Genomic DNA, 26912 nt, shown 5'->3' with positions numbered 1-26912 from the left:
TGGGTGGACCAACCAGGGAAATCTGGCACCCGAGGCCTGATTCAGTCACATGCAATGCTGACGTTCACGAGCTGAGCCATTGTTTGCTACTGTGCGTGAAATGACCAATTCCTATTGGTGCATGAGTTATGCAGAGTGTACATCTAAAGACGCACCAGGCAGTAGGACAGTTTGTACTGGACATCTCAGTCCTTCAGCATTCATTTGTACACCAGAGAAGGGCTTAGCGCAGCATTTACATAAAGTCGCATACGGGCAACTGGCAAAAGATGCTTCTACCCCTAATTCAAGTCACTGATAATGTACGTCTATGAGATTGAAAGTTTCATTACAAAAATATCACACTTATTTATATACAATGTAGGCGTCATATCGTACCTCGGTGGAGGGTGGAAGTAGAAGATGTTTTCATAACGAATTTGAACCATTTTGGTCCTTTCCGCTATTACTGGACACATTATCGCCATGTTTTCCGGATTAGACATAATACAGGTGTCAGTGTCTTCGCTGTAACAGCTCCTCTTGATCCCAGAAAATGTGACATCTATTGGGATCAAACATAAACTGTGTATTAGTAACTAAGGGGTAGATGTATGAAGCAGTGATAAGGGAGGAGAAGTGGTAACGTGCCTGGTACTTTATCACCGGCCAATCAGCTCCTGGCTGTCCCTTTTTAAGATGAGCCTGTAAGTTAAGTCAGGAGCTGATTGGCCGGTGATAAAGAACCTTCTCCTCCCTTATCACTGCTCCATACATCTACCTCTAACAGTAAAATGAAGGACTTTATTAATGGAATAAATAACCTTTTAAAAATAAATTTCTATCAATATTTTTTTTCTTGGTTTCTAAAACTCTTCTTCCAAGTCCCTCTAAAAGCAAATTCCTAAAAGAGAATCCCATTTACCAGAGTCGTTGCTTTGGAGAGATCTCTCAGGCCCGCTATGCTAAGCTGGCACCGTTATAACCAATATTGCCAGTGGGGTAAGTCTACTTTCCAAAGGTCCAACTTTGGCGTTTATTCAGACCCGAGCGCTGGGCTTCAAATTTGCCAGCCAAAACGAATGTGCATGTGTACATGCGCAAAGGCCATCCAGCAATAAAATGCAGGGTCTTTTTTATTTGTAACCCATTCACAAGTTGACTGACTGGAATTTGGCGTTTATGGGTGTCACCCGGCAGTATTCTGGGAGCGTCAAGAAAAATGCAGCGTGTCCCAGCGTTGTCAGGGAGGGTGTGTGATGTTGTGTGATGTCAGCTCCGGCTCTGATCAGCCTGATTCTATTGCAGTGGCTGCGTAGGTCCTGGGCAACGCACAGACTGCACACACGGGAAAAAACAATCCATGGTGAACAGACCTGCGATATTTCCACAAGCCTTTTGTAGCCTTGCACAGAACGAGATTTCACTCTGGTGGGGCAGCAGCTATCTGAGCGCAGGGCTCTGCAAATGAGCATAGAAGTCATCAGGTCTGAATAACCCCCTTTGTCAGCATGTTCTAGTGCAGAAGTAGGTGGGACGTCTCTTCATGCAGCTAATGAAAGTGACGGGAGGTATTCTGATTTACTCTGATTTCAAAGCAGGATCTTATTGGCCATCCCAAATCACATGACAGTTGTTGACAGTTCATAGCCAATAAGATCCTGCTTTGAAATCAGAGTAAATCAGAGTAAATCAGAGCCTGCACATCTCTAATTAAAAGGTTGTCAGTGTCTGGTATACCCCAAAAGGTTGACAGGCACAAGGTCAACACAAGCATAAGAACTTTGTTTTTTTTTCATATTTAGGCAAGATGCCTCACTTCACTGCCACTGTGGCATGCTTTACCATTCCCACTATAAGTCCACGTGGATGGTAAAGTATGAAAAAATAATAATTCAAAAAGAAAACCTCATGCCGACTTGCTTGAGTGTCGGCTTGTTAGCAATTTAACCATGTCGACCTTTTGACCATGTTGACCATATGGTCTTGACCTATTGACTATCGATCTAGACGCTGTTGAGCCGTCATCCAGACAGAATTTACTTTATCAACAACACAACTCTGAAACTGAAAATGTTCCTTCATAATTTAAAGTAAATTCAGTTTGTGATGCCTGCGGTCAGAAGACGGTGTCATCCCGATGTGCGGAACACCTGCTAGGTAAGTGCTGTAACGCTCTTCCACTACCCCTATTTCAGGTAGTGGCAAGATTCCTGGAAGGTCTGGTGAAAACACTACATGGATAAGTAAGTAATTACCCAAAAGTTATCCACCACTTTAATCAAGCTTCATGTCTACAAATGTAAATGATGCAAACTGACCTTGTAGCTTCATAATACCAGATACAGCGCCATCACATAACATGTGCCATGGAAAATCTGGCCACCTTCTGGGTCTCGCTGTAAACGTAGGCCAGAGAATGCCGACTCGTCCTCTAAAAGGGGAGACCGGGGCTCGGTCTCTCATGGTGACACTGGCTGACAAAGGTTTAATTCTGTCCCTTATACAGTCAAATGCGGGGCTTGTTGCAATGATCAGTGAGTTGCGGATGACCACGAATTGCCTCAGGTCATTGTAAGAATTGATGGCTTGTTGGGCGACCACTGGTAAAATGCCAACGCCGTTGTCTAGGAGAGCCACATTCTCTATCACGACACTACTTGCCAAGTGAAAAATCAGGCCATAATCATAGTTCTTGTAAGACAGGAATCCGGCTGTTTTCGTACAGTTCTTAAAGCTGTCGTCCCAATAAACATGAATACCGTGAAGACTTGAATGGGCCACATTCCCCTGCCAAGGACGGTCTTCTGAATCGCAACTCTGACCTCTGATATGAAACGAAATACGTTCCGATCCTGCAACTGCATTACCAGATAAGAAGGCTCGACTGGGTACGTTAATCTTAATACCCGTCACCCATTCTGAAAGGGTATCTGGCTGTCTCGATAAAACTATGAGGTTGTTGGTAAGAGTGTGGTTATCACCGTCCAGGTGAATTCCATGTCCGACACTGTTATATATCACATTATCATGCAATGAAATGTTTGCACTGCCAGCCGCGCTAACGCCTCCTCCGCAGCTGTGGTGAATGCTGCTAGATGATATAAAAGAATCGCCGCTTATGTTTGTAAAAGTTATCGACGAAAACTGGGACGATCCAAAGTTGGAAATTTCAACGTTACGAAGTTGTAGAGATCCTGCAATGAGAGATAAGTAGTTACTGTCTGTACTGTATAGGTGATCTCTGCAAAGTGGGAAAAATGTCTGAATATTGGTGTCTTAGAACATTTTTTTTCGATAATTTTAGATTCACATATTTTATATATGTACACCATATATTTTGTATAATATATACAACTTTCTCTGGGGTTGATGTACCATACAGTAAAAGAGTGGAAAATTGGACCAGTGGATATGTACCCATGGCAACCAATCAGCACTGAAGAAGAGTTTATCAAGTACATTGTATATCAGTAGATACTGATTGGTTGATAAGGGCAAGTTCTCTGCCGGTCCAGTTCTCCTCTCTTATAAATGCTTGATACATCTCCTCCTAAAAGACATACAAGGATTGATGTATCAAGCCTTGAAAAGAGATAAAGTAGAGTAGGTGCCCAAAGCATCAATGGTTCTAGATAAATTACGGTATGCAGTTGAAATCCCGGCATTCAAAATCCCGACGCCGGAATCCCGACCGCCAAAATCCCGACACTTTCTCCCTTCGTGGGTGTCCACGACACAAATAAATTAGTGTGGCGAGCGTAGCGAGGCACCGGGTCCACTGCGTGGCGAGCGCAGCGAGCCCTCAAGAGGGGGGGGCGATCCACGTCCCTCCCCCTTGTCGGGATTTCGGCAGCAGGGATTCCGGCGTCGGGATTTTGAACGCCGGGATTCCGACCCCGGGGATTTCATACCAATCCCTAAATTACAGCTAGACGCTGATTGACTGCTATTGGCCCCTTCTTCACTTTAGCGTTCTCCAAGGCCCAATACAGACTACATATGGACTACAGGGATAGAGAGAGATATAGTACCAACCAAGCAGCACCTAACTACCATGTTACAGACTGTGTTGAAGAAATGGCAATTAGGAGCTGGCCGAGTGGTCGTTTATCTACCACCCTCCAAGGCTTAATACATCTGTCCTATAGTCATGAGTGATACTGCAGCAGGTTAGATTTTTTAAGATCTTTTGAAGTATTTCAGGTAACTGTAATCGATCACTAACTGACATTCTATTTACCAAAGACAAAAGCCTTTGGTGGATACAGGTGAACACATTTCTATTGGATAATGATAATAAATAGGCTCCTAATTTGGCTAAGTACATTCCTAAGCATGTATAAACCAATATCACTCTTATAATTATTATCTTTTACTTATCTGGCGCCACAAAACTTCCATATGCATGTGCAGGGTGTAGAACAGTTGTTCTCCACTCCAGTAGCACCAAATACAACTGATAGGTCATGCGGGGAAACATGAAAGCTGAGAATTAGCACCACTGGTCTAGAACTTGCAATACAAGGTGTGGCTATTAACTAACCAGATGGATGCTATAATTGATGTTAAATTATCTTGTATATATTAAGTACATTTTAACTCTGTTCCCCTTCTATGTACTCCCATCCACATGCGGCTGCATTCTTATTTTCCATTGGTCAAAACCATGCTGTAACTACTCACTATCTGTCAGTGCCCATTTTCTTCTACACCTCAGTAACTGTTGCAAAAAAGGTTCCCTTGAGAACAGATTTGACTTTAGGGAAAAGGAAGAAATCATAAGTATGGAATGAGTTCTAGCACTGCAATCTGTTTCTCGGCCAAAAACTGCATCACATTATCCAGATGGAGGATGAAACCATTTTTGGACTACTCTGTCCTATTTTTATATGTTGCACCTTTGGGTACCCAGTCTGCCAAATTAACACCCTTAATATCAAAGAAAACTATTAAGATGGCTTCAAATTTGAATTTCTTTCAGGTACTTTCTTCATTCCTGGCGATGATGCTGTTTTCCAGTGCATGGACTGGTGTTTTACCTCATGATCGTACTGGAAGATCCATGTTTCTTCACAGGTAATAACTGCATCTAAAAATGTGAATACGCTTTACATTTTTTCCAAAATAACTGTACAAATTTGCTTTCAATGTTCCTCGGGCTCGGCAGTGAGAAGCTCTGGAACCAAATTAGCACAAACATTTTTCATTGCAAAGCCTGCCTAATGGTTTCTTGGTTGATATTGCTATCATTTCTGCTTATTCCGATGCGGATTCGGAATTCAATTTTTTTTTCAATTTGTTTCACATATTTGTTTATGTACGGCGCTGCGAAACACTTGTGGTGCCTAATAAATAAAATTTTATAATAATAATAATAGTGATGTGCAAGGTCTTCTAGGATGTTCATTATCATAAACATCCTCACAGCCATCACTAAATCTTTTGCGCCGTTTGAACACAAGCAATCATGATAAACAATGTGCCCTCAAAGCCTTGGTTAGCATACGAAAGCTGGAGAGGGCGTTTAATTCAATTTAACTGAATACTTTAAGTCAACATAACGCTCTGCTTTTGAACTACAGATGAAGCCATTTTCATTCATCCTGACAACTCTCCATGTATTCCCTTCTGGTCGCGCCTCTCGTCGAGAATGGGACGTGCAAGCATGTGAGATGCTCGTGTGTCCCATTTGTGGCAATGGGACGTGGGAGAGTATGAGATGCTCACAAGTCCCTGTCTTAACGAATGTCGGACAGAGTAAGGAATACATGGCGCGTACATAAAGCGATGTATTAACTACAGAAAGCATATCAGTGTCCATCATATATTACAGAGGGCAGTCAAGTGACCAATAGGGAATATCATAGGGGCTGCCATCCCAATGTCTGCCACGAAAAGTGGCAGCCATGTAAGATAAAGAGCCAATTAGTTACCCCCTTTTAGTGCAAAGTTAAATCAAGTAATGAGAACTGTCCTACAGGTAAAAGTAGTGTTAAGGGGTTATCGCCAGTACACCCCCAATAATATTGTAAATATACTGTACCCAAATATACTTGTCCATGGTCATCTGCATATTGTCCAACCATAATTCTTCCAGAACAGGGTACATCAGCCTCAATCCGGACATTGCGAGACAACAAGCCAACCTCTGCTGTTATTGGGATGTCCCAGGTATCTCCTATGTTGTGAACTGTGCCTGGAAAAGTATTGAATGTTTATATCCAAGTACAGAAACATGCCAAAGGCATCAGTAAAGCGTACACTACAGTCCCATATAGGAAGGAACTAAATGCATCTACAAGGAACAAAAAAAAAGGCAAATATAATCAGTTACTGGGAGGAAACTTAGAATGCCCCATTAGTCGCTTACCAGCACAACCCAACTAAAGCCACATATTGCACCACAAGTCGTCATTAAGCAACAAAATCCCCAATCAATGAGCTGGTGGGGGGACTTTAAACCACTGCCTGGTTGCATGCTGCCCCAAAACCTACCTCAGCCGTGGCTGAGAGGAGGCAGTGAGCGCTGCAGATACTGTAGTTTGGTGGGAATTTATTAGCAATCTGATTGGTTTAGCCTTAATTATAATGGTTTGCACACGTTGTTTTTAAGAAGTGGTGAATTGTGGTGCAATATTTTGGTGGTGCTTCGGTTGGATCTTAGGCAAAAAAAATGGTTCACACATGTCGACATGCTCAAAAAACTGCACTGATTTCATGCATTGAGGTGTAATTTTGTTATGTTTTGGGTGTGTTTTCTGCCATTTTGATGATTCTTAGTAAATGTGTGATACCCACTGTTTACCTACAGTATGTAATTTGGATGATGTTTGGACTGGTGATGGCTGGTGGTGATTTCAAGTACAAAATTGCATTTGATATGAGACTTCAGTGTGAATCGTAAATACACAATTTGCTAAATTGTGTCTTTTTAGCAAACCCAAAAATTGACCAAGGTCGACCTGGTGTCTGGGGTTTTTATAATATCATACATACAAACACAATTACTGTGAGGAGCTCTGCTAAAGATGAACTGAATTTATTAATTCCCAGAAAGGTGTGGGGTGATACACAGGGTCATGTTGAAATGGAATTTTGGAGATTTTAGAAAGGATGCTCCAAATGATGAAAAAAACCTATTATCCAGAAAATCCAAAGTCCCAAGCATTGAACAAATAAATAAATCCTACACCTTCATATATAACGATGGGAACTTTGTCTATGAACTCATAAGGATTTTTTCAACATTTTGTAGACATATATCTTGTTTTACAAATGTATAAACCACGTATTCCTGAATTTCTTGTTATTTTTTTCTAAAGTTCACTGAAATAATACATCAACAGAGTATAATATCTACAGTTTTAATTCTAAGAATCTGTTGTCCTATAAAGCATATTAGTGATAGGGAGTTAGAAGGAGATTTTAGGGAGTTAGAAGGAGATTTATCAAAGATGGAGAGGGACAAAGTACTGTACCTACCAATCAGCTCCTAACTGACAAATCACAGGCTGTATTTAAAAAAATGACAGCAGGGGATAAGCTGGTACATTATCTCTCTTCAAACTGATAAATCTCTCGTTAGTCTATACAAAATGTAAAACAAACAGTAATTTGAGGAAAGAGACTTTATCAATGTGCTTTAATTGTTAGTCACATTGAATTTTGGTTCACCTTTTTAATTAGAAATATTCACACACAATATACAGCAGGACGCATTGTGCTTTAGGGTGCCACAAATAATACGCCACAATGAAACTATTCATAGGAAAAATTATATTCAAATTGAATTATAAATTGTGTACTAGAAAACAAATGTGTAAACTACTAAAGTTTTGTCCAGTGAATTTTTGTAAATTAATTTTAACGGTAATTTACATTTTTATTTAAATAATCATTCTAAACACTTCTTTATAAAACATCAAATTCTAGATTATGTTTTGATTTATTTTTCATGTTTTTTTGCTTTCTTTTCTTTTCTTATGGTTTTCCTCTAAAAATGAAACTACTGTGAAAGTTGCGCCATCTTCTTAAAAAAGAGAACTTACCCCAAAAATGGGATACGGTCACTAGGTCTACAAGTATTAGGTCGACAAGCACCACTAGGTCAACATGAATGAAGGTGGACATGACTGAAGGTTGACATGCAGGAAGGTCGACATGGGGAAGGTCGACAGTCAACAGGTCGACATGGGGTTTTTCACTTTTTCTTTTGAACCGTCTGTCCAAATATCCATAACCCCAAAAATATTTATACCCCATTTTTTATTGTTCATTTTATTATTTAGATCACGTGGTTTTTATTTTAGGACCATATTTTTGAATGCAGAGTATAAACAGTTACAACAAGTCCAATGAACAAAGTCGTCAAACATAAAAAAAATATATAAAACAAAATAAAATATAGTACACCATACAGCAAGACAGGGGCCAGAGTTGGTAAGGTGTAGTAGCATATACAGTATAACTGCAGTGTTTTAATTGTTGTTTTAAAATTATAAAAAAAAATATATATTTTTTTTTGGGGGGGGGGGGGGGAAGGTAAGTACAAGGAAACAGGAGTGTAAGTAGGAGGTTGGGTACAATATCCTGACGGTTGGGATTCCGCAAAACAGAAGAATGAACTGTGTTGGGATTCTGCCAGGATACTAACTGCTGGGATTTTGACCACACCCAAAGGAAGGTATGTATGACATATGTCAAAGAGGGAAGTAAGGGGGGGGGGGGTGAGATCATCTATCCAGCACAATAATCTATATTAACATTATATTTAATGATGGTCTATATCTGTTAGCCTGGTAGATGTAATATCAACAAATGACAGATCTACATGGTAACTATTTCATTTGTCTAGCATATCATGTAATGGGGCTTTCTTACCAGAATGCCAGAAGTCCAATTTTCCCCAAATCCACACAAATTTCCCATAAATTTCTCTTAAGTGGACAAGTTCGGCTTGATGAGCTTCATAGGACGATGAGCCAATGACAAATTGGTCTCCTGGTCTCCAGTCTACTGTGCCATTTACAGCAATCCTATCCAAAACAGATATTGAGTGTTATAACAAGCAGCAATGCCTAAATAGTGTGAGCAGTAAATGCAGGCACACACCGGAGCATTTCCGGACCGATATGTCGTTTCTGGTGAAATCTGCACGGCATATTGGTCGGCTCGTTCAGTGTGTACCAATGTGTACCTGCGATTTACGGTTGCATGCAAAATTGGCACACTTGAAGATATCGTGTACGATTCCATGCTACAGTATACTGCACTTTTGTTCCCTGCAAACCTAGTCCTTCAGTTTGTGTACAGATTTTAAAGACGTATCTGTACTTGAGAAAGAGTGCAATAGAAATACAATAATTATTATTATTATATATTATCTTCTTCAGCGTTTACATATCTTCTGCCCATAACCTACGTATGTGTCCTCCTACTTCCACCTCTCCCCTATAAGTACTCCCCTGTTCATTAACCCCTTATAAGCAAACAATGGAGCAGATGTATTAAGCCTTAACAAGAGATAAATGCAAGTGTGATAAGGAGAGATAAACATCCAGCCAATCACCTGCCAACTGCCATGTTACAGGCTGTGTTTGAAAAAAGTCAGTAAGGAGCTGATTGGCTGGACGTTTATCTCTCCTTATCATACTTGAATTTATCTCTTGGTAAGGCTTAATACATCTACCCCATTATATTTTACAGGCTACTGCTAAATAATAATCTAGATTACTGTTGCGTTTCTCCTCCATAATAGGGGAAATACGGGGTGTGCCGGTACAGTTAAAACAGCCCTTGGCCTTTTAGAGATAACCAGACACTTGACAGGAGCACAGAACATATCAGCCCAGCCACTCCCTGCCTGTCAAATAAATGTAAAATGGGAGGGGCTAAGCCAATGGGTAACCAATCTAAACGCCTAAATGTTACCAGCACAAAAAAATGCTGTGAGGTTCCCTTTTAAGATTTATGGCTTTAAATGAACTTTTTGAAGTGACGACATCTAGTTTGATTCCCCATATAAAAAAAAAAATTATAACATTTAAAAGCTAAAACTACCCACGCATCTAGTTATATGTCTAGTAAAATAACCTCTTTTAATGAAGCTGGCGGCGTACGGCAGTTTCAGGTACAGTATAGTACAGTACAGTAGATGTTGAAATATGCTGATGTTTAAACTTTTATCCAGATAACCTACATTTCATTGCCAGGTGCAACGTCTGCCCCGAGACGCGTCCATGATCTGCTGGGGTAAGCACTATGGATTTGTAACTTTCCATAAACTCCTGGAGTAAGCAAAATAAGATAATAGTGTAAGAAGGAGAACAGATGTTGATAAAATATTAAAACAGAATATTAACGCAGGCCTTCCCGAGCCAGGAAGTAGGGGATGCCTACTGTTAAAGGCCCTTCCTGCTAATCTAGTCATTATCTTACAACTGACTTCGATGGTAAGCTGCAGAGAGACACGGCTTATTTAAGTCTGATTTAAACCACATTTTACAAAAAAAATATATAGTTATTTGTTATAGCACTAAAACTGCACGGATGAGCAGAGCTTGTCAACTATGGCCTGGAAGTAGCAGAGGACTCTTAACCCGCAACCGAAAGATTTTGCAGCGGCATCTGCAAAGAGTTAACTTTTTGTTTTTTTGTATGCTGGCAAATTTCCATTTCAAATATTGCATTAAGCACTCGTTTCCTTGGATAATTTGTACCTTTAGCAAACAGATTTTTCTATTGTATTTTGGCCCAAGCTGGTGACTCAATTTCTGTTTTTCATTATTAAACGTACCGGTTATTAAGCAAAAAACTGTTGCACGGAATGGAATATCAAAGATATAGAATTAATAGGGAAGAAAAAAATACTAGAAAGAAAAATAATTTATGCAAACATTTCAAAAATATATTTTCTTAACTACAAAGTTATTTCTGTAAAGCATTAATGTTAACTCTATATAATATCCAGGGCTGGAATATAATCAGTGTGCAGGACCTGGTACTAGTTGTAGTCTAGCAATTGTACTATAAGAGAAAAGGTTACACACCGCTGGGTTGAGGTTATCAAAATGTAATAAAGGGACAGGCTTGACGACCCAAGTGGCTCTTATCTGCCGTCAATATCTATGTTTCTATTGAACATATGAATATCCTTAGAAAATAGAGGGCTAAAGAACTACAATGATCTCTTAAGATGTTCAAGGCTGAATGTCTTCAAAAACATTTCTCTTATAATAAGTGAATGGCTATAATATGTCTTAAGAGATTTCATAAAGTAGTCAATCTTATAATTCTTTGCAAATAGCTTTATTTCCAACTGTTGATGACTTTACTTTTTAAATAAAGTTAAAGTAAAAGGTTAATTAAATTCAATCACGTAAATGTTCGCTATCACGTCTATATTTTCCAATATTCTACAATTTAGTACAACTATCAAGAGGGTTGTATAGAGTTCCTCGAACTGGTTTCACAAATCTGTTCCATAGTAAATTCCAGATCTTGAAGTAATTTCTGGAATTTTAGATTGATTGTCTTTTCGATGATGAAGCTGAATTTAAAAAGATTAAAGAGGACCAACCAGGTTTGTGCTGTTTTGGTTGATAATGTCAAGCTTTGCAAACTGTATTTCAATTGTAAAAAAAAAAAAAAGCAAATCTAAAAATAATTTTTAAGAATTTATTTACTCTAACTTGTCTTTACAAAAATAAAAACACAAACTCTCACTTGAACCACCATCAGGGACGGCAAACACACAACAATTTTAGTGGCCATTGAACCATTGTCTAGCATCTTATGATTTCTTAGGGGCTTACGTATTAAGCCTGGATAAAAGATAAAGTGGCCGTTGATGATGCACCATCGAACAGTCAACCTACAGGCTAGGTCACTAGACAGTAACGCCCATCTCTGAATGGTCCCACTGAATGGTCCCACCATTGAAAGGTCCCACTGAATGGACCATTGATGGGACTATTTTAACATTGATTATTAGTCTCCTGCCAGTCACTGTTATAGAACGACATAAACTATCTGATACCATCTGTCCTGATTAGAATAGCACCTTTGTGCATACTGCAAACTTAATGTATCTTAGGAGATTTCAGAATTGGTTTGCGTGTGCGCAATTGCCAATAATGGCTCTTCCATGTGAGCATTGGCATTGTGAGTCAGAATCAGGCCCTTAATGTTATGGTCATTAATGTTTTGCAATTGCTATGAGTTAATAGGTTAATTAAGTCTGGAGAAGTTATAAAGTGGGCCGTGATAATGAAACAGCCAATCAACTCCTAACTATCATTTTTTCAAACACAACCTTAAGGTGGCTAGAAGTCAATACTAAAATGGTCCCACCAATGGTCCTTTCAGTGGGACCTTTCAATGATGGGACCATTCAGTGATGGGCATTACTGTGTAGTGACTGGAAGGTGGCAAGTAGTGGACACAAAAATGGTTCAATCGAGCTCAGTTCAGTGGAACTTCTTATGCCTGTGACTGTGCATTTACAGATTGCTGGCCACAAGCATGGGAGGCCATGGACATAAAGAGAAGCTGCACATGCCAGAGGTTTTGATGGGGTGACAATGGTGGCGTATAAGGATGGACCAATCGGTATTTCAGTCTGCACAGGTGGTAAAAGTAGGCTACTCAAGGAAGGAGCTTTTAGCCCCGAAAGTTTTCAAAAATACTTAAATGGGTTTAGAATGGACCACCAATTGCACTATTGTTGACAGAAATAATACAACAGTAATGCCTGCAGACAACCTACACAGGGCCATTTCTAGAGTGTAATAGGCATTATGGTGTGTGGCATAATGTGTAATGGGCATCACTGTGTGGGGCGTATTGTGTATTTGGCATCACAGTGTGGAGCATAATGTGTAATTGGCATCACGATGTGCAGCATAATGTGTAATTGGCATCACGGTGTGCAGCATAATGTGTAATTGGCATTACGGATAAACAGTGTATAATGATTTAAGTAGCCTGTCATTGTTTGGGCTTGATTTGTGAGGCGTACTAGGTCACTGTGTGGGCCTTTATGTTTATATGTCACTGTGTGACCCTCAGCCCACCAATTAAGCATGGGAGGACAATGACCATTCCTGTGGTAACCAATGTCTGGTCATGCATGTCGCACTGGGAGATACATTGTCTAGAAACGGCCCTGAGTGTACAACATGGTATTTGGCTGGCGTTGTGAACAGGTACAGTATATTAAATTGTGTTACAGGCGAGTGTTCCTTTGATAAATGCTTACAACCCATTTACTGTAAGTTTGGGGTACAATATTTAACAGTTTCATTTAAATTTCTACCCAGCACTTGGGGGAGATAAAACTAACTCTAGGATTCTAGAATCCGTGGCAGTGCCTGTAAATTTTACTTAACATTGAAGAGAAAGTTCTGTGGACGAGAAAAGTTGTGTGTCAATCACGCAGCGGAGGTAGCGGATTTGAATAATATACCGTCTGTGCATTGCCCAGACTTCTGTATGCCCCTTTAAGCAAACATGTGCAACTGATATTATGCTCGGATTTGCATATCCGCTGCGTAGGAAATCGAGCACTGGGGCATAGTAGAGCAGTCTAAAATAGAGTAAGCGCTTAAGGGCTATTTTCAGCCAATCTCCCATTTGCTTCCTAATGCAATAATTATGCAAATGACACAACTACAGTCAGGCAACCACTAGATACAATAATAAAAAAAAATTAAATAAAACATGAGCATAGGTTTTCAGATATGCTTCATCCTGTCATAGGAATAGGGAAAGAAGGCTATGCAGATACTTTATAATATACTCAGGAGTCATCAGGCTAACAGTAATTTGGGCTTTGAGCTCTTCCATATTGGTTCCGTCACGCAGACTGTCTATTAGGAGTGAATTCTTTGTCTTCTATTACCAATGACTCCGGGGAACACGGTTAGACCACTCCATCGATCGCAGTTGGTGGCTTCAGATGCACGTAGCTGGATGCGGATGCTCTGTCCCCGTTCCAGCGGCTGCTGATCTGTCCCTAGGAAAACAGTAAAATTAGAGAGATATTAGAAATTAAACTTTTTATGATACAAAAAATAATCTGCTGGCAATTATGAGCATGCAAAACGATTCTATATATTTAACATAGAAGTACCATTGCTAAGTTTGATGGACACCTGTTGGCGGCTCCGAAAGTGCGCCTGCAGGTACGTACATTAGAGATCCTTACAAATTTCACTCGCACCCATGTATCACATAGGCTTAGATTAGTTTACTGCCTATGCTATAGCCTGCCCCATATTAGCTCTCATTAGGCCTCATTGCAACGATTATTGCTATATATAAAGCTGAAGAATGATAAAAATGATATCATCCCGTTGGTATGTAATGACAGTTGGTGTGATCTCTGACTCCTCCCACCTGTGTTAGTGATGTCACTTCCACAGAGTTCAGGCATAACACACATCTACATTCTCAAAATACTTCTGTTGTTTACCATATTTACCACATCATGATAAAAACACAAAAACACATAAACTCCCAATAACACAACAACCATCAGATGTATGATAGTATAAAAGAAAAAAGAAAAGGCACATTTACAGTTCAGGAAACATAGAAATAGCTGTAGTAAAGTTGGAAACAAGGTAATATTAAGGATCAGCTATAAAATATCAGGTGCCAATCGAAATAGAAAGATGAAGCAATAGAAAGATATGTAATTTATTAATGTTCTGTTAAGGAGTGATTTGGTCCCTCGAGTGGCTTCTAGTGGTCACTGATGGTACTTCACCTCATAGAGGTGAGAAGCAATTATCCTTTATTCCATGCTTGGAATTCTATCCTTGTATCCCTCCTATACAAATTATATATATATATATATATATATATATATATATATATATATATATATATATATATATAAATTGATGTGTGTTTTTATGTGATCCTGTGAAGTTTGGTAGCGATCAGACCATCAGAATTTTTTTTGGGGGGGGAGGGGTTTGGCAATTAGTTGATCGCGCCATGAATGAGATTTCGTTCCCACCGAACTTCTGTCAAATGCAACTGAATATTCAAGCCTTCGTCGACAAGGTATTCCCAAATCTAACAACCAACTACAAAAATCCGGATTGGCTGTGCGAACGTGCAATTTTGGCACCAAAAAATGATGATGTCAACAAGCTCAATGAGCAAATTCAATTGAAATTGCCCGACAAAACAGTTAAATACAAATCGATCGCCACAGTAATGGACGAAGAACAATCACTCTTTCTTTCCTCAGCGGCGCTGTGCAGACGCGTTGAGTAACTGCTGCCGGGCCCGGGACTCCCACTACTAGGACTCCAGGCTCCTAGTCTAGGAGTCAGCCAGGACACGGACATGAGTTCAATAACAAACTAACTTTGCATGAGTTTGCACGAGTTCACACATCAATCCAGTTTTATCATTGCTAGAAAATTTGTTTAAATTATTTAGAAAGTGTTATAATTTATTGAAAGGGGCCCCCACAAGTTTGTTGTCCAAGACCCCCACTTAATCCGGCCCTGTTCACCACAGGTGATGGCAATCATACATTACCAGGGAAGTCCAGGTACAGAGCATTTTCTCCCTGAAGGAGAGTGTCAGGTAGACAACCCTGGTATATACCTAATTATTCCCAATTGTTGAAAACCTCCACCATAATGTTAGAATGTGTTTGCATTGATACTCTGGCCCTTATTCTGATCGGTGCGGCCGGATCCGAATATGCGGCCAGGACCGTGCGTGCGAAACCCCGCCTTCCATACGGATCGCCAACTCCGTCCGTACGCGGTAAGAAGCTGTCCGAACGGACCGCACGTGTATTTTTCATGGAATACGCCTCCTCCATCTCAGGGAACCTCCCCCATCATTCGATGGTCGCAGACCATCGAATGCAGGACCGAGTGCTCCACCAGCACCCGCAACCTCAGATCACACGGACATTTTTCCGTGCAAAAGCAGAGATCTGGGCGGGCAGATGACATCCGGCGATGTCATATGTCCGCCCCCTACACGTGCGTCACGGCCGCATTACCATACGTACGCCCAGCGTTTGCATGGGAACTCCCATGAAACGGGGGCGTATTCATATGGTAATGAGCCCAAATAGCCCTTCACGCCCCTCTCCACCCCCTGTTCGGAGTGTTCACATATCATGCGGATTTTGGCCGTACGCCCCGCTCGCACATGTGCAGAGACGCCTCTGCACATGCGCAGACACAAAACATCGGCGGGCCGAACGCACGCGGATATATCCGCACCGATCAGAATAAGGGCCTCTATGACAGCAATGAAATCAGGTGTGGTGTTGTTCCCTTATCATCGGTTTCCCAGATCGTCGATATTTTCCCCAGCTCATCAATCAGAGGCAACCAATTGAACATTGGTGTTTTTTAAATTTCTAAGAAAAAAAATTAACAAAAACGGCTTCGAGGTGCACACCACTGGGTCCAGAGGAGCCCTGTTGCCAAATTTGATAGCTCTGAGTGTCACGGTGTGTCCGCACTGCAACAGACACGCACACACACACACACACACACTCTTCAACTTATTATATACTGTATATGTATTTATGTGTGTGTGTGTGTGTGTGTGTGTGCTTAGCGATCACCCCCTGTACTTCATGTTCAGTGCTGGCTGTGCAGTCGATGCTCGATAGATAGATGATAGATAGATACTGTAGATAGATAGATAGATAGATATATAGATAGATAGATAGATAGATAGATATGATAGATAGATAGATAGATAGATAGATAGATAGATAGATAGATAGATAGATAGATAGATAGATAGATAGATAATATAGATATGTTTTATTTCTATATAGAGAGTAAATCTTTATACAAAGCAGAACAAAAACAACATACAGTATACCCCGCTTTTCCAGTACAAAATTCCAACACAAGTCTTTCCCGTGCTTTTATCACATCGCTCAAAAATAATAAACAACTCGTATAATAGAAAAATGAGAGGCTAAAGTGTATATTTAAATAAATGAGTGTTGAAAGCTTAACTAATGCTCCTAGATTTTCAAATGTATATTAATACAGTAGCCTTCTGTCTGCTTATGTGGAAGAAGGGAAAAATGAGAAGGGAACGGGGGTGGGGGCTTTGTAACAATTTTTGTAGCAAATAAAAATGAGTAATTATTGTTTCATGGAGTACATGAGAAGACGGAGAACAGATCATATATCTGGTATGTTTTATAATTCACTCAACTAATAACTTTGGGTTCGTTTTTTCCAGCCCCGACAGTAAAAATGATTATTACTTCCTTAATCTTAATGATGTTAGTTTACAGTTTTATTAATATTACCATGTTCCAAACAGATATTGCTGCTAAGAGGAAAGTAGGACAGTGATTGCCCTCGGGGAATTTATTTAAAGTCCAGCATAAGACTTCAGAATTTCTTTGGTGAGGGATTAAATCAATTATACAACAGATGTGGAAAAAAAAATATATTGAAAAAAAAAAAAAAAACACAACAAGAATTTTAGCTGGAAAAAAAAAAAACATTATAAAATGCGATATATAAACCACAGTAAAAATAAATAAATAAAAATCAATATGTTTAACTGGTATTAAATTCATCCAGGGATCACGCTCTTACAACGACCTTAAATAAAGTGCCCATGGGAGTTATCAGACCGGAATATGTCTGGGCTGGTACAGGGGTACAGGGGGTGCTTTTTGTGATTGGCTGTGAAATGGAATGGTTGTCATGGTACTGGGGTATTACAGAAGGAGTTAAAGGGCCAAAACAGGTCTCTAGAGTCCAGGTTTATCCTTTGGCTGGTACTTTATCACCATCTAAGGCAGGCATGTCTAACGTTGGCCCTCCAGATGTTGTGAAACTACACATCCCAGGATGCTTTGCCACAGTTTTGCTATTAGAGAATGCTAAAACTATTGCAAAGCATGCTGGGGTGTGTAGTTTCAAAACATCTGGAGGGCCAACGTTGGACATGCCTGATCTAAGGCTTAGTACCAGGTGACCAGGATAACTGGGACTGGGGGAATTTGTTACCCACAATGCCAGACTCTCTGAAAGGGATAAACATTACAACACACACAATCAATATTATATGGCTGTGAGCATTTATTTTCCATTTTAAATATTGTACCATTATAATTGTATGATTTTTCCAAATTTGTACAAATCTCTTATTATTCACCTCCCGTATCATTACATACTCTGTATTTCTTCTGGCCCGCTGACCAGGGCCAGCTCCTTGTCTGTAAGCCTTGGGAAGAACGCACACAGGGTGCACAGCCAATCAGGAAAGAGGGCTGATGTCCAGCTGGATCTTTACTTCCCTTCCTCGCCAACTGTTTGTCACTGCGCTATCTACTTACACCTCCCCTCCAGCTCCTCGCCTGCACCATGTCTCTCAATGCTGTTGGCCATTGTAGGCTACACTATCAGTGGTTCTTTCCATGGATGGTAGAAGACCATCAAAGGGAGATAGACAGATAGAATGTGACGGCAGATAAGAACCACTTGGCCCATCTAGTCTGCCCCTTTTTTAAACATGTTACCTCAAACCATATCTGATCCTTATTTCTTTGTCAGGATATCAATATGCCTATCCAAAGCATTTTTACATTGTACTACTGTATTTGCCTCTACCACCTCTGATGGGAGGCTATTCCACTTATCCACTACTCTTTCTGTGAAGTAATTCTTCCTCACATTGCCCCTGAATCTTCCTCCCTCTAGTGTCAGTTCATGTCCTCGTGTTCTGCTGCTCCTCTTCCTGTGAAGAATGTCTCCCTCCTGGACCTTGTTAAAGCCCTTGATATATGTGAAAGTTTCTATCATGTCCCCCCTTTCCCTTCTCTGCTCTAAAGTATACATATTAAGATATTTTAGTCTTTCCTGGTACGTTTTGTGATGTAGGCCATGCACCATTTTAGTTGCCCTTCTTTGTACAGTCTCTAATGTATTTATATCCTTCTGGAGATATGGTCTCCAGAACTGAACACAATACTCTAGATGAGGTCGTACCAATGACCTATACTTATTATTATTATTATTATTATTATTATTATTTATAAGGTGCCACAAGTGTAGGCGAGTAAGAGAGCTGTAGTTGAAATGCAAGATGGGTGAGAACTGTGAGAACAGGAGGGAGGAGGGCCCTGCTCTAAGGAGCTTACAATCTAGAAGGAGGGGGAGACAGACAGGTGACATGAGGTGCAGGTAAGGAGACCTGAGGCAAGAAGTGAGCATGGCAGGGATGGTCAGGACATGAGGCAGCAGGTAGAGAGAATGGACAAAGTAGTCATCTCCCTCCTCCTATACTCCCCCTCCACCTTCACCTTTGACCCATAGCAGCCCTGCACTGTGGCCCATGCCACAACACACCCCCTCCTCATAGGCTAGCCCCTGTCCTTAGCACAATGTGTCTCCTTGACCTCCCCTGTGGCAGTTGCCCCTCCTCATAGCCCATGGCCTTCAAGTGTCTCTGTCCCCCTAGTATGTCTCCCTGCATAACCTGGCAGCTGCCACCCCCTAATTATCCATGTTTTTCTGTGACTCTCACCCCCATGCATCTCCCTGCCTCATTCCGTGCCTCTCAAAACCCATGGGTCTCCTTGCACTGCACGGTAGCTGCCACCCCTCCTCAATGTTTATATCCTTTTTGTACCTCCCACACCCCATGTTTCTCTCCATACTGCATATATCATACCAGCATATATCTCTGCACTTATCACAAAATATCTCCCATCTCGACCACTACGCTCTACACAAGATCTGCGTCTCTCTTCTGCACGGATCACTAGCTCCCATTCATTATTACAGGACTTTTATCGGGCTGCTCCCATCCTATGGAATGCCCTTCCACGCACATTAAGACTCTCCACCAGTCTCCAAACTTTCAAGTGTTCCCTGAAAACTCACCTCTTCAGGCAAGCCTATCATATTTAAGTTCTACATGCATAACCCTCCGAGGCACTTATGTATTATATAGCTTCCCTTCTGGACTTGTAACTGCTATGCTATTACTGTTGCCTGTCCTTATGTTTCCCCCCTATATCCCTATAGATTGTAAGCTTGCAGCAGGGCCCTCCTACCTCCAAGTCTGTCTGTTGTTACCCAGTTTGTCTTATCACTGTCTACTATTGTAAAGCGCAACGGAATCTGCTGCGCTATATAAGAAACTGTAAATAAATAAATAAATAAATAAATACTGCCTGGCAGATGTCACCCCACCTTGTGGTCCCAGCCTCCTCAATTACCTCATAGTGCCTCACACATCCGTGTGTTCTTCATGGGAATATATATTATATATTACTTTACTGTGTGGTGTAGATTGATTTGTGAACAATTTTATGGCAAAACACCTCTTTCACCCTTGCGCCTTCAGAGCTCACTGTCCATATTTTAAATGGGGGGAGGCGAGGGCACCAATGCTCTTGCTGGCATAGAGCATCAAAATGTGGATTGCTAAAGGTGAGGGATGAGGGGTGTTGCTGGCTGCTCGTGTGATCTATGCTGCTGGGAGAGGGGTGCTGTGTCATGTAATCCCACATGGCAACGAGCATGGAACCCCTGGCAACGAGCATGTAGGTAAGCAGCACTTATATAGCATAATTTGTAATAGGCATTTGGCATAATACGTAAAGGACATTATGGTGTGTGGCTTAACATGTAATGGGCATTATGGTGTAGATTTTTGCCGCACGTCTTCGGTGCGCAATGTCCCTGTTTAGGGAATTTATTTTAGCTTAATCTGTGTGGCATTATGTGAATTTTGGCTCAATCCGTTTGGCATCCTGTGTAAGGAGCTTATTTTGTTGCATAATTTGTAGAAGTGGTATATGGTGTGGTACACTACACTCAGGGACACACCCCATTTTGAGTGGCCACACCCCCTTTTCCGGAGCATGCAGGCCTTCGGCGCGCGCATCTACATCCTTCGCTTTTGACGCCAAGGTGGGCCTGTGTACATTAAATGGAAGGGACTATTTATGATCCCATTCCTGTCCTCTCTCTGCTCTCCTCCTCTCCCTCTTGATCTCTCAGCGGGCACATTGGCACCACTAGCACTGCCTCCTCCAATCCCCTCCCCTATCATGGTGCCCCCCGTCATTTTCTCCTGGATCCGCCCCTGCCCCCCACTAATACAATATCCTTTCCTGCCCAAATACAGACTAAACAATTACAAATGTAAGTTTTTCACTATCCAATTTACCAGCAGGGTTTTGTTACAGCAGAAAAAAATCACTGGAATGCTAGGAGTAAGAATCCAATTTACTTAACAGCTGCACACAACACAGCCGCACACGGCAGTGGCATTATTACTTCTTTCTTTCTACTGCTGATACCTCTCCCTATGCAACCAAGCATCTGACTTGCCTTCTTCATTGCTTTGTTACATTGCCTACCTGCCTTTAAGTCCCCTGAAATAGTGACACCTAGATCCCTCTCTTCCTCAGTAGTTTCCATTATGGTGCCATTTATAGTATATTTAGTCTTTGGATTTTAGAGATCCAAGTGCATGATTTTGCATTTTTTGGCATTAAACTGTAGTTGCCATTCTCTTGACCATTCCTATAATCTACCTAGACCAACAATCATTTGTTTTACCCCTCCTGGTGTATCCACCCTGTTGCATACCTTTGTGTCATCTTCAAAAAGGCACATTTTACCCTCAATTCCATTTGCAATATCACCAATAAAGCTATTAAAAAGTACTGGTCCAAGTACAGATCCCTGGGGTACTACACTGGTAACAATGGTTTGTAGACATCAATGGATATGCTATCTTGGAATAATGTGGTACCCAAACTGATGACTGGAAGCATGACTGAGAGCTGTGACTGAAAGATGTTGGGGGAGATGAATAATGGCTGCGATTATTGAATGCATCTGGAATGGAGAAGACTGGCTTGCAGATTTGTTTAAGTTCTGGAGATCATCTGCCTCAAGCCCCCAAATGGTAATATCTCAATCCGGTTGGGAAAGTACAATAAGCCTTTAAGAGTTATGAGGTGGAGAAATAAGTTACCAGACAATTAGCTCCAAACTGCCACGTTTTACAGGCTGTGTTGGAAAAATGACAGTTAGAAGCTAATTTGTTGGTAGCCTCTCCATGGTTTAGTACATCTGCCCCGTTGTGAGTGGAGTCAAATACTCACAGGTGAGGATTAGCTCTGCCACACCTGGCTCAAGGCAAAAGGTAGAGATGGCCCCAGTAACAGCAGTCAAAAACAAACCATTGCAGTATCACCATTGATCAACATTGAATATCTGCCGTGAAAAGCAAAACCATCACACATTGATTGTATGACACTCAGCGATTGCAAATCATCAATGGTCAACGGCCAGCCCTTTATCTCACTACCCCCTCTCCTGGTGATGAGGCATGTTGGTGTTGGAGAGGTTTTAATGTCAAATATTGTGTAATGTAATATGTAAAGCATTAATGTAATGTAGGTAGTCTGGGGTGTTTAGGTAATGTTGGGGTGTTTATGTTGATAAGTATGTTGATAAGCGTTTGGTATTGGTGGTGGGATGAAGGTTATAATAGCACCAAGTGTTTGTAATAAAACAATGTGGGTTATCGGTATTAAATGTTAATGCTATTACTTTAATGTACAGTTGTGCTCATAAGTTTACATACCCTGGCAGAATTTTTGATTTTCTGGCTATTTGTCAGAGAATATGAATGATGACTCACAAACTTTTCTTTCACTCATGGTTAGTGGTTGGGTGAAGCCATTTATTGTCACACAACTGTGTTTACTCTTTTTAAATCATAATGACAACATAATCTACCCAAATGTCCCTGATCAAAAAGTTACATACCCTGAAGATTTTGGCCTGATAACATGCACACAAGTTGACACAAACGGGTTTGAATGGCTACTAAAGGTAACCATCCTCACCTGTGATCTGCTTGCTTGTAATCAGTGTGTGAGTAAAAGGCCTGTGAGTTTCTGGTCTCCTGAAAGACACTTGCATCTTTCATCCAGTGCTGGGAAAGCAAAATAATTGTAAAAGGATCTGCGGAAAAAGGTAACTGAACTGTATAAAACAGGAAACTGGATATAAAAAGATATCCAAGCAATTGAGAATGCCAACCAGCAGTGTTCAAACTGTAATTAAGAAGTGGAAAATAAGGGATTCTGTGGAAACCAAATTACGTTCAGGTAGACCAAAAACCAAAGACCAAAAATTTCAGCCACAAGTGCCAGGAAAATTGTTCGGGATGCAAAGAAAAATCCACAAATAACTTCAGCTGAAATACAGGACTCTCAGAAAAAAAAGTGGTGTGGTTGTTTCAAGATGTACAATAAGGAAGCATTTGAAGAAAAATGGGCTGCATGGTCGAGTCGCCAGAAGAAAGCCATTACTACACAAATACAACAAAGCATCCTGCTTACAATACTCCAACAGCACAGAGACAAGCTTCAAAACTTCTGGAACAAAGTAATTTGGAGTGATTAAACCAAAATTGAACTTTTTGGCCACAGCCATAAATGTTACATTTGGAGAGGAGTCATCAAGACCTATGATGAAAGGTGCACCATTCATACTGTGAAACACGGAGGTGGATTGCTGATGTTTTGGAGATGTGTGAGCTACAAAGGCACCGGAAACTTGGTCAAAATTGACGGCAAGATTACTTTAGCATGTTATCAGAAAATACTGGAGGAAATTTGCACTCATCAACCCAGAAGCTGCACATGGGACGTACTGTACTTGGACGTTCCAACATGACAATGATCCAAAACACAAGGCCAAGTCGACCTGTCATTGGCTACAGCAGAATGTGAAGGTTCTGGAGTGGCCATCTCAGTCTCCTGACCTCAATATCATTGTGCCACTCTGGGGAGATCTTAAACGTGTAGTTCATGCCAGACAGCCCAAGAATTTACAGGAACTGGAGGCTTTTTGCCAAGAAGAATGGGCAGCGTTACCATCTGAGAAATTAAAGAGCCTCATCCACAACTACCACAAAAGACTTAAAGTTGTCATTGATGTTAAAAGGGGCAATACACGGTATTAAGAACTGGGGTATGTAAACTTTTGATAAGGGTCATTTGGGTAGTTTCTGTTGTCATTATGATTTAAAAAGAGTAAACACAGTTGTTTGACAATAAATGGCTTCAGTGGCGTAACTATCTAAATTGCGCCCCCCCTCCTGCTGAAAATTTAGGTAGCCCACCCCCCAGTAAAGTTAACACCACCCATGCCCCCGTGTCCCCCGTGCCTTACCCTCTGCTTGCTGTGCCAGGGACCCGCAGATTTTGTCTGCAGTCAGTCCCGGCTCCCCTCCTGGCTTCTGCTTGTATGAAAACGGACCATCACAAAATGTCCACCTGCATACAGCAGACAGTTTCAGAGAACTGTCTGCTGTATGGAGGCGGACATTTTATGATGGACCATTTTCATTTCAGCAGAAGCCAGGAGGGGAGCCGGGACCGCTGCGCAGACAGATAAATCGGCGGGTCCTGGTTGCAGCACAGCGGCATTACAATAGCCCCACAGAGCCCTGGCACCCGCATTTACACAGCGCCCCCTCCCCCGTGACCCGGGTCTGCGGGGCTATTGTTACTCCACTGAATGGCTTCACCCAACCAGTAACCATGAGTGAAAGAAAAGTTTGTGAGTTATCATTCATATTCTCTAACAAATGGCCAGAAAATCACAAATTCTGCCAGGGTATGTAAACTTATGAGCACAACTGTATATATTATTGGGGATGGGTGGCAATTTATTACATGTGGATGGTTATAATGTAATAACAATGCTTGGCCTTGTTTTGTTTGCTAAAAGATGATCAACAAATGCAAATTATGCAGAACCATTTTGTAAATATTCAGTCTTGGGGTATTTTGTTCAGCGGGGCTTTGGGGCAGGCACTCTGGGACTTGGTAAGCTGCAAGCTTTGCAGCATACCGAGTCAACCAGAAACAGGCCCACAGTCCAGAACTATATGAGGGAGAAAAAGCTACCATTAGTGGTAGGAAACTATTCAAATCAGTTTCATCTATGGCAAAACTATTCAACATTGGCGAGGGGCGATCAACGGTTTTTGAATCCTCAATGATCATTGGCCATCTCCTTATTCAGTTATTGTTCTCTCAGCTTTTCAGGAGGTGAATAGTACAAATCTGCATTACAAGCAAGGCCCAACATTCCAGGGTCTAGCAATCTCCATCAGACTTAATGACAAGAGAAGAATGGGGATCCAATATGTGACAAAGTAGTCAAGACTGTAGGGAGAGGGCACTTGGTGTCAATAAAGCCCAGGGGTCACAGTTCATCTTAATCTACAACTGGTTGCAGAGCAGTGTCAGGTAAAGAAGATGTCCTCTCATAGACACTGGGTAGTTTAGATGTGTTATGTACTTCTATTGGCTGCCTGAGCAGTTATTCCTGGTGCAGTCATTACTAACTGTCACATTTTCAAATATGTGCTGCATTCATTCCTAACGGACACATTCTACTGATCCACAGGTGGCCTGGACTTTTGGTAGATCTAGAGGACTGGCTTGGCCACCCCTGGTGTAGGCCATACTCTATGGTTGCACAGTAAAGTCCAACGGCAGACTAGAAGGTGGAGGAGGATAGCACTGTCATCGAGAAGACTGTCCTCATTCTCAGGAACATGACACATCAGGACCATGTGCAGGCAAGTAATGGATTTGTTCAATTCATAAAATCTCCATACAACTGCCATTTATTTCTAGAGCCTTCTCTGGAAGTGTTGGGATACCTGACAATGAGATGCACCTGTGATTCCAGAACATGTGGAATCAGTTGGGGCTCGGGTTCATGTCCTGGTCAGCCACAACTGCAGCCAACCGAACATAACTATGGAATTCAACAGACACAAGTGTTGCCCTGTGACCAGGAGCACATCAGAACTATAGCATGTAGCTTGTGGCTCATCACGTCAGCTGCGATGATTGAGACGCGAGACAGGATGCAGCCTGACAGCTCTGATGCTAAGTCAGAGAGTCATATGGTTGCCCGAGTGTGGTTGGTGAGCTCAGCGATGAACGCATACGTGGAAGGAGAGCTACAAGGCCATAGTATGGATTCACCAATCGAGATGTCAATTTCTATTAAGATTGTTTACCGAAATTCCTCATTATCTGCACTATGCGAGGATATCTTCAGGGTGTGGTGGAACTTGGGCAGATGGACTGAAAAAGAAATCCCCGGGGGCCTTAAATAAACAGACAAGGACAGATGGGTGCTGAGTTATAACTCGGAGGCCCGGAACACACAGGCCCTGAAAGTAGAATCGCTTTGTTACAATTTTAGCACATCAAAGTCTGGAGAGGTTGTTTAAATAAAATGATGTAATTAGGAAGGATGAAGACCGAAGTATAAATAAGCAGCTAAAGTATTATTTCTGTAACTTAGAATTCTATAACACCCCTGAAAAAGACTCTTCATAGTTCAAAACTATTGGGACCCGGTGAAGTCTTCAAGCTGTGGCCCCCAATCTGTTCATTGTTGTTCTTGATCTCTCACTGACAAAGTCTTATTCATTGCATGGTTGGTGTAATGGTTAGCATTACAGCCTCACAGCGCTGAGGTCATGGGTTCCAATCCCACCATGGACCTAACTATGCAGAGTTTGTATATTCTCCCCGTACTTGCGTGGGTTTCCTCCGGGTGCTCCGGTTTCCTCTCACAATCCAAAAATATACTGGTAATGCAATTGGCTCCCAACAAAATTAACCCTAGAATGTCTGTGTGTGCGTGCACATGTGGTAGGGAATATAGATTGTAAGCTCCACTGGGGCAGGGACTGATGTGAGGTCTGTTATTATGGCCTTGTCTCTTCTGCATTTCACCATGACGCATTTCGCCATGTACCCCCTGCATCTCCTCTTTAGGAACTCCCCCAGTGGGAACAGAATAAAATTAGCATTACATAGTACTATTGGGTATATC

The 26912-nt window shown here is 41.3% G+C and overlaps 1 protein-coding gene across 1 annotated transcript in view; it reads right to left on the bottom strand.

Annotated features, from left to right (window-relative positions):
• Positions 1-26912, bottom strand: part of PKHD1 (PKHD1 ciliary IPT domain containing fibrocystin/polyductin) — a 378814-nt gene that overhangs the window by 97021 nt on the left and 254881 nt on the right. Inside the window, exons 44-49 of the mRNA XM_083175049.1 lie at positions 13883-13996; positions 10181-10268; positions 8863-9017; positions 6026-6178; positions 2301-3176; positions 379-544 (exon numbers count right to left, since the gene is read on the bottom strand). Of these exons, the coding sequence (XP_083031175.1) occupies positions 379-544; positions 2301-3176; positions 6026-6178; positions 8863-9017; positions 10181-10268; positions 13883-13996 (1552 nt within the window). The remainder of the gene's footprint in view (positions 1-378; positions 545-2300; positions 3177-6025; positions 6179-8862; positions 9018-10180; positions 10269-13882; positions 13997-26912) is intronic.

Source organism: Crinia signifera, chromosome 3 (genome assembly GCF_055691185.1).
Source record: "Crinia signifera chromosome 3, ASM5569118v1, whole genome shotgun sequence".
NCBI classification, from domain to species: Eukaryota; Metazoa; Chordata; class Amphibia; order Anura; family Myobatrachidae; genus Crinia; species Crinia signifera.
This window is presented reverse-complemented; position numbering and strand designations above follow the sequence as displayed.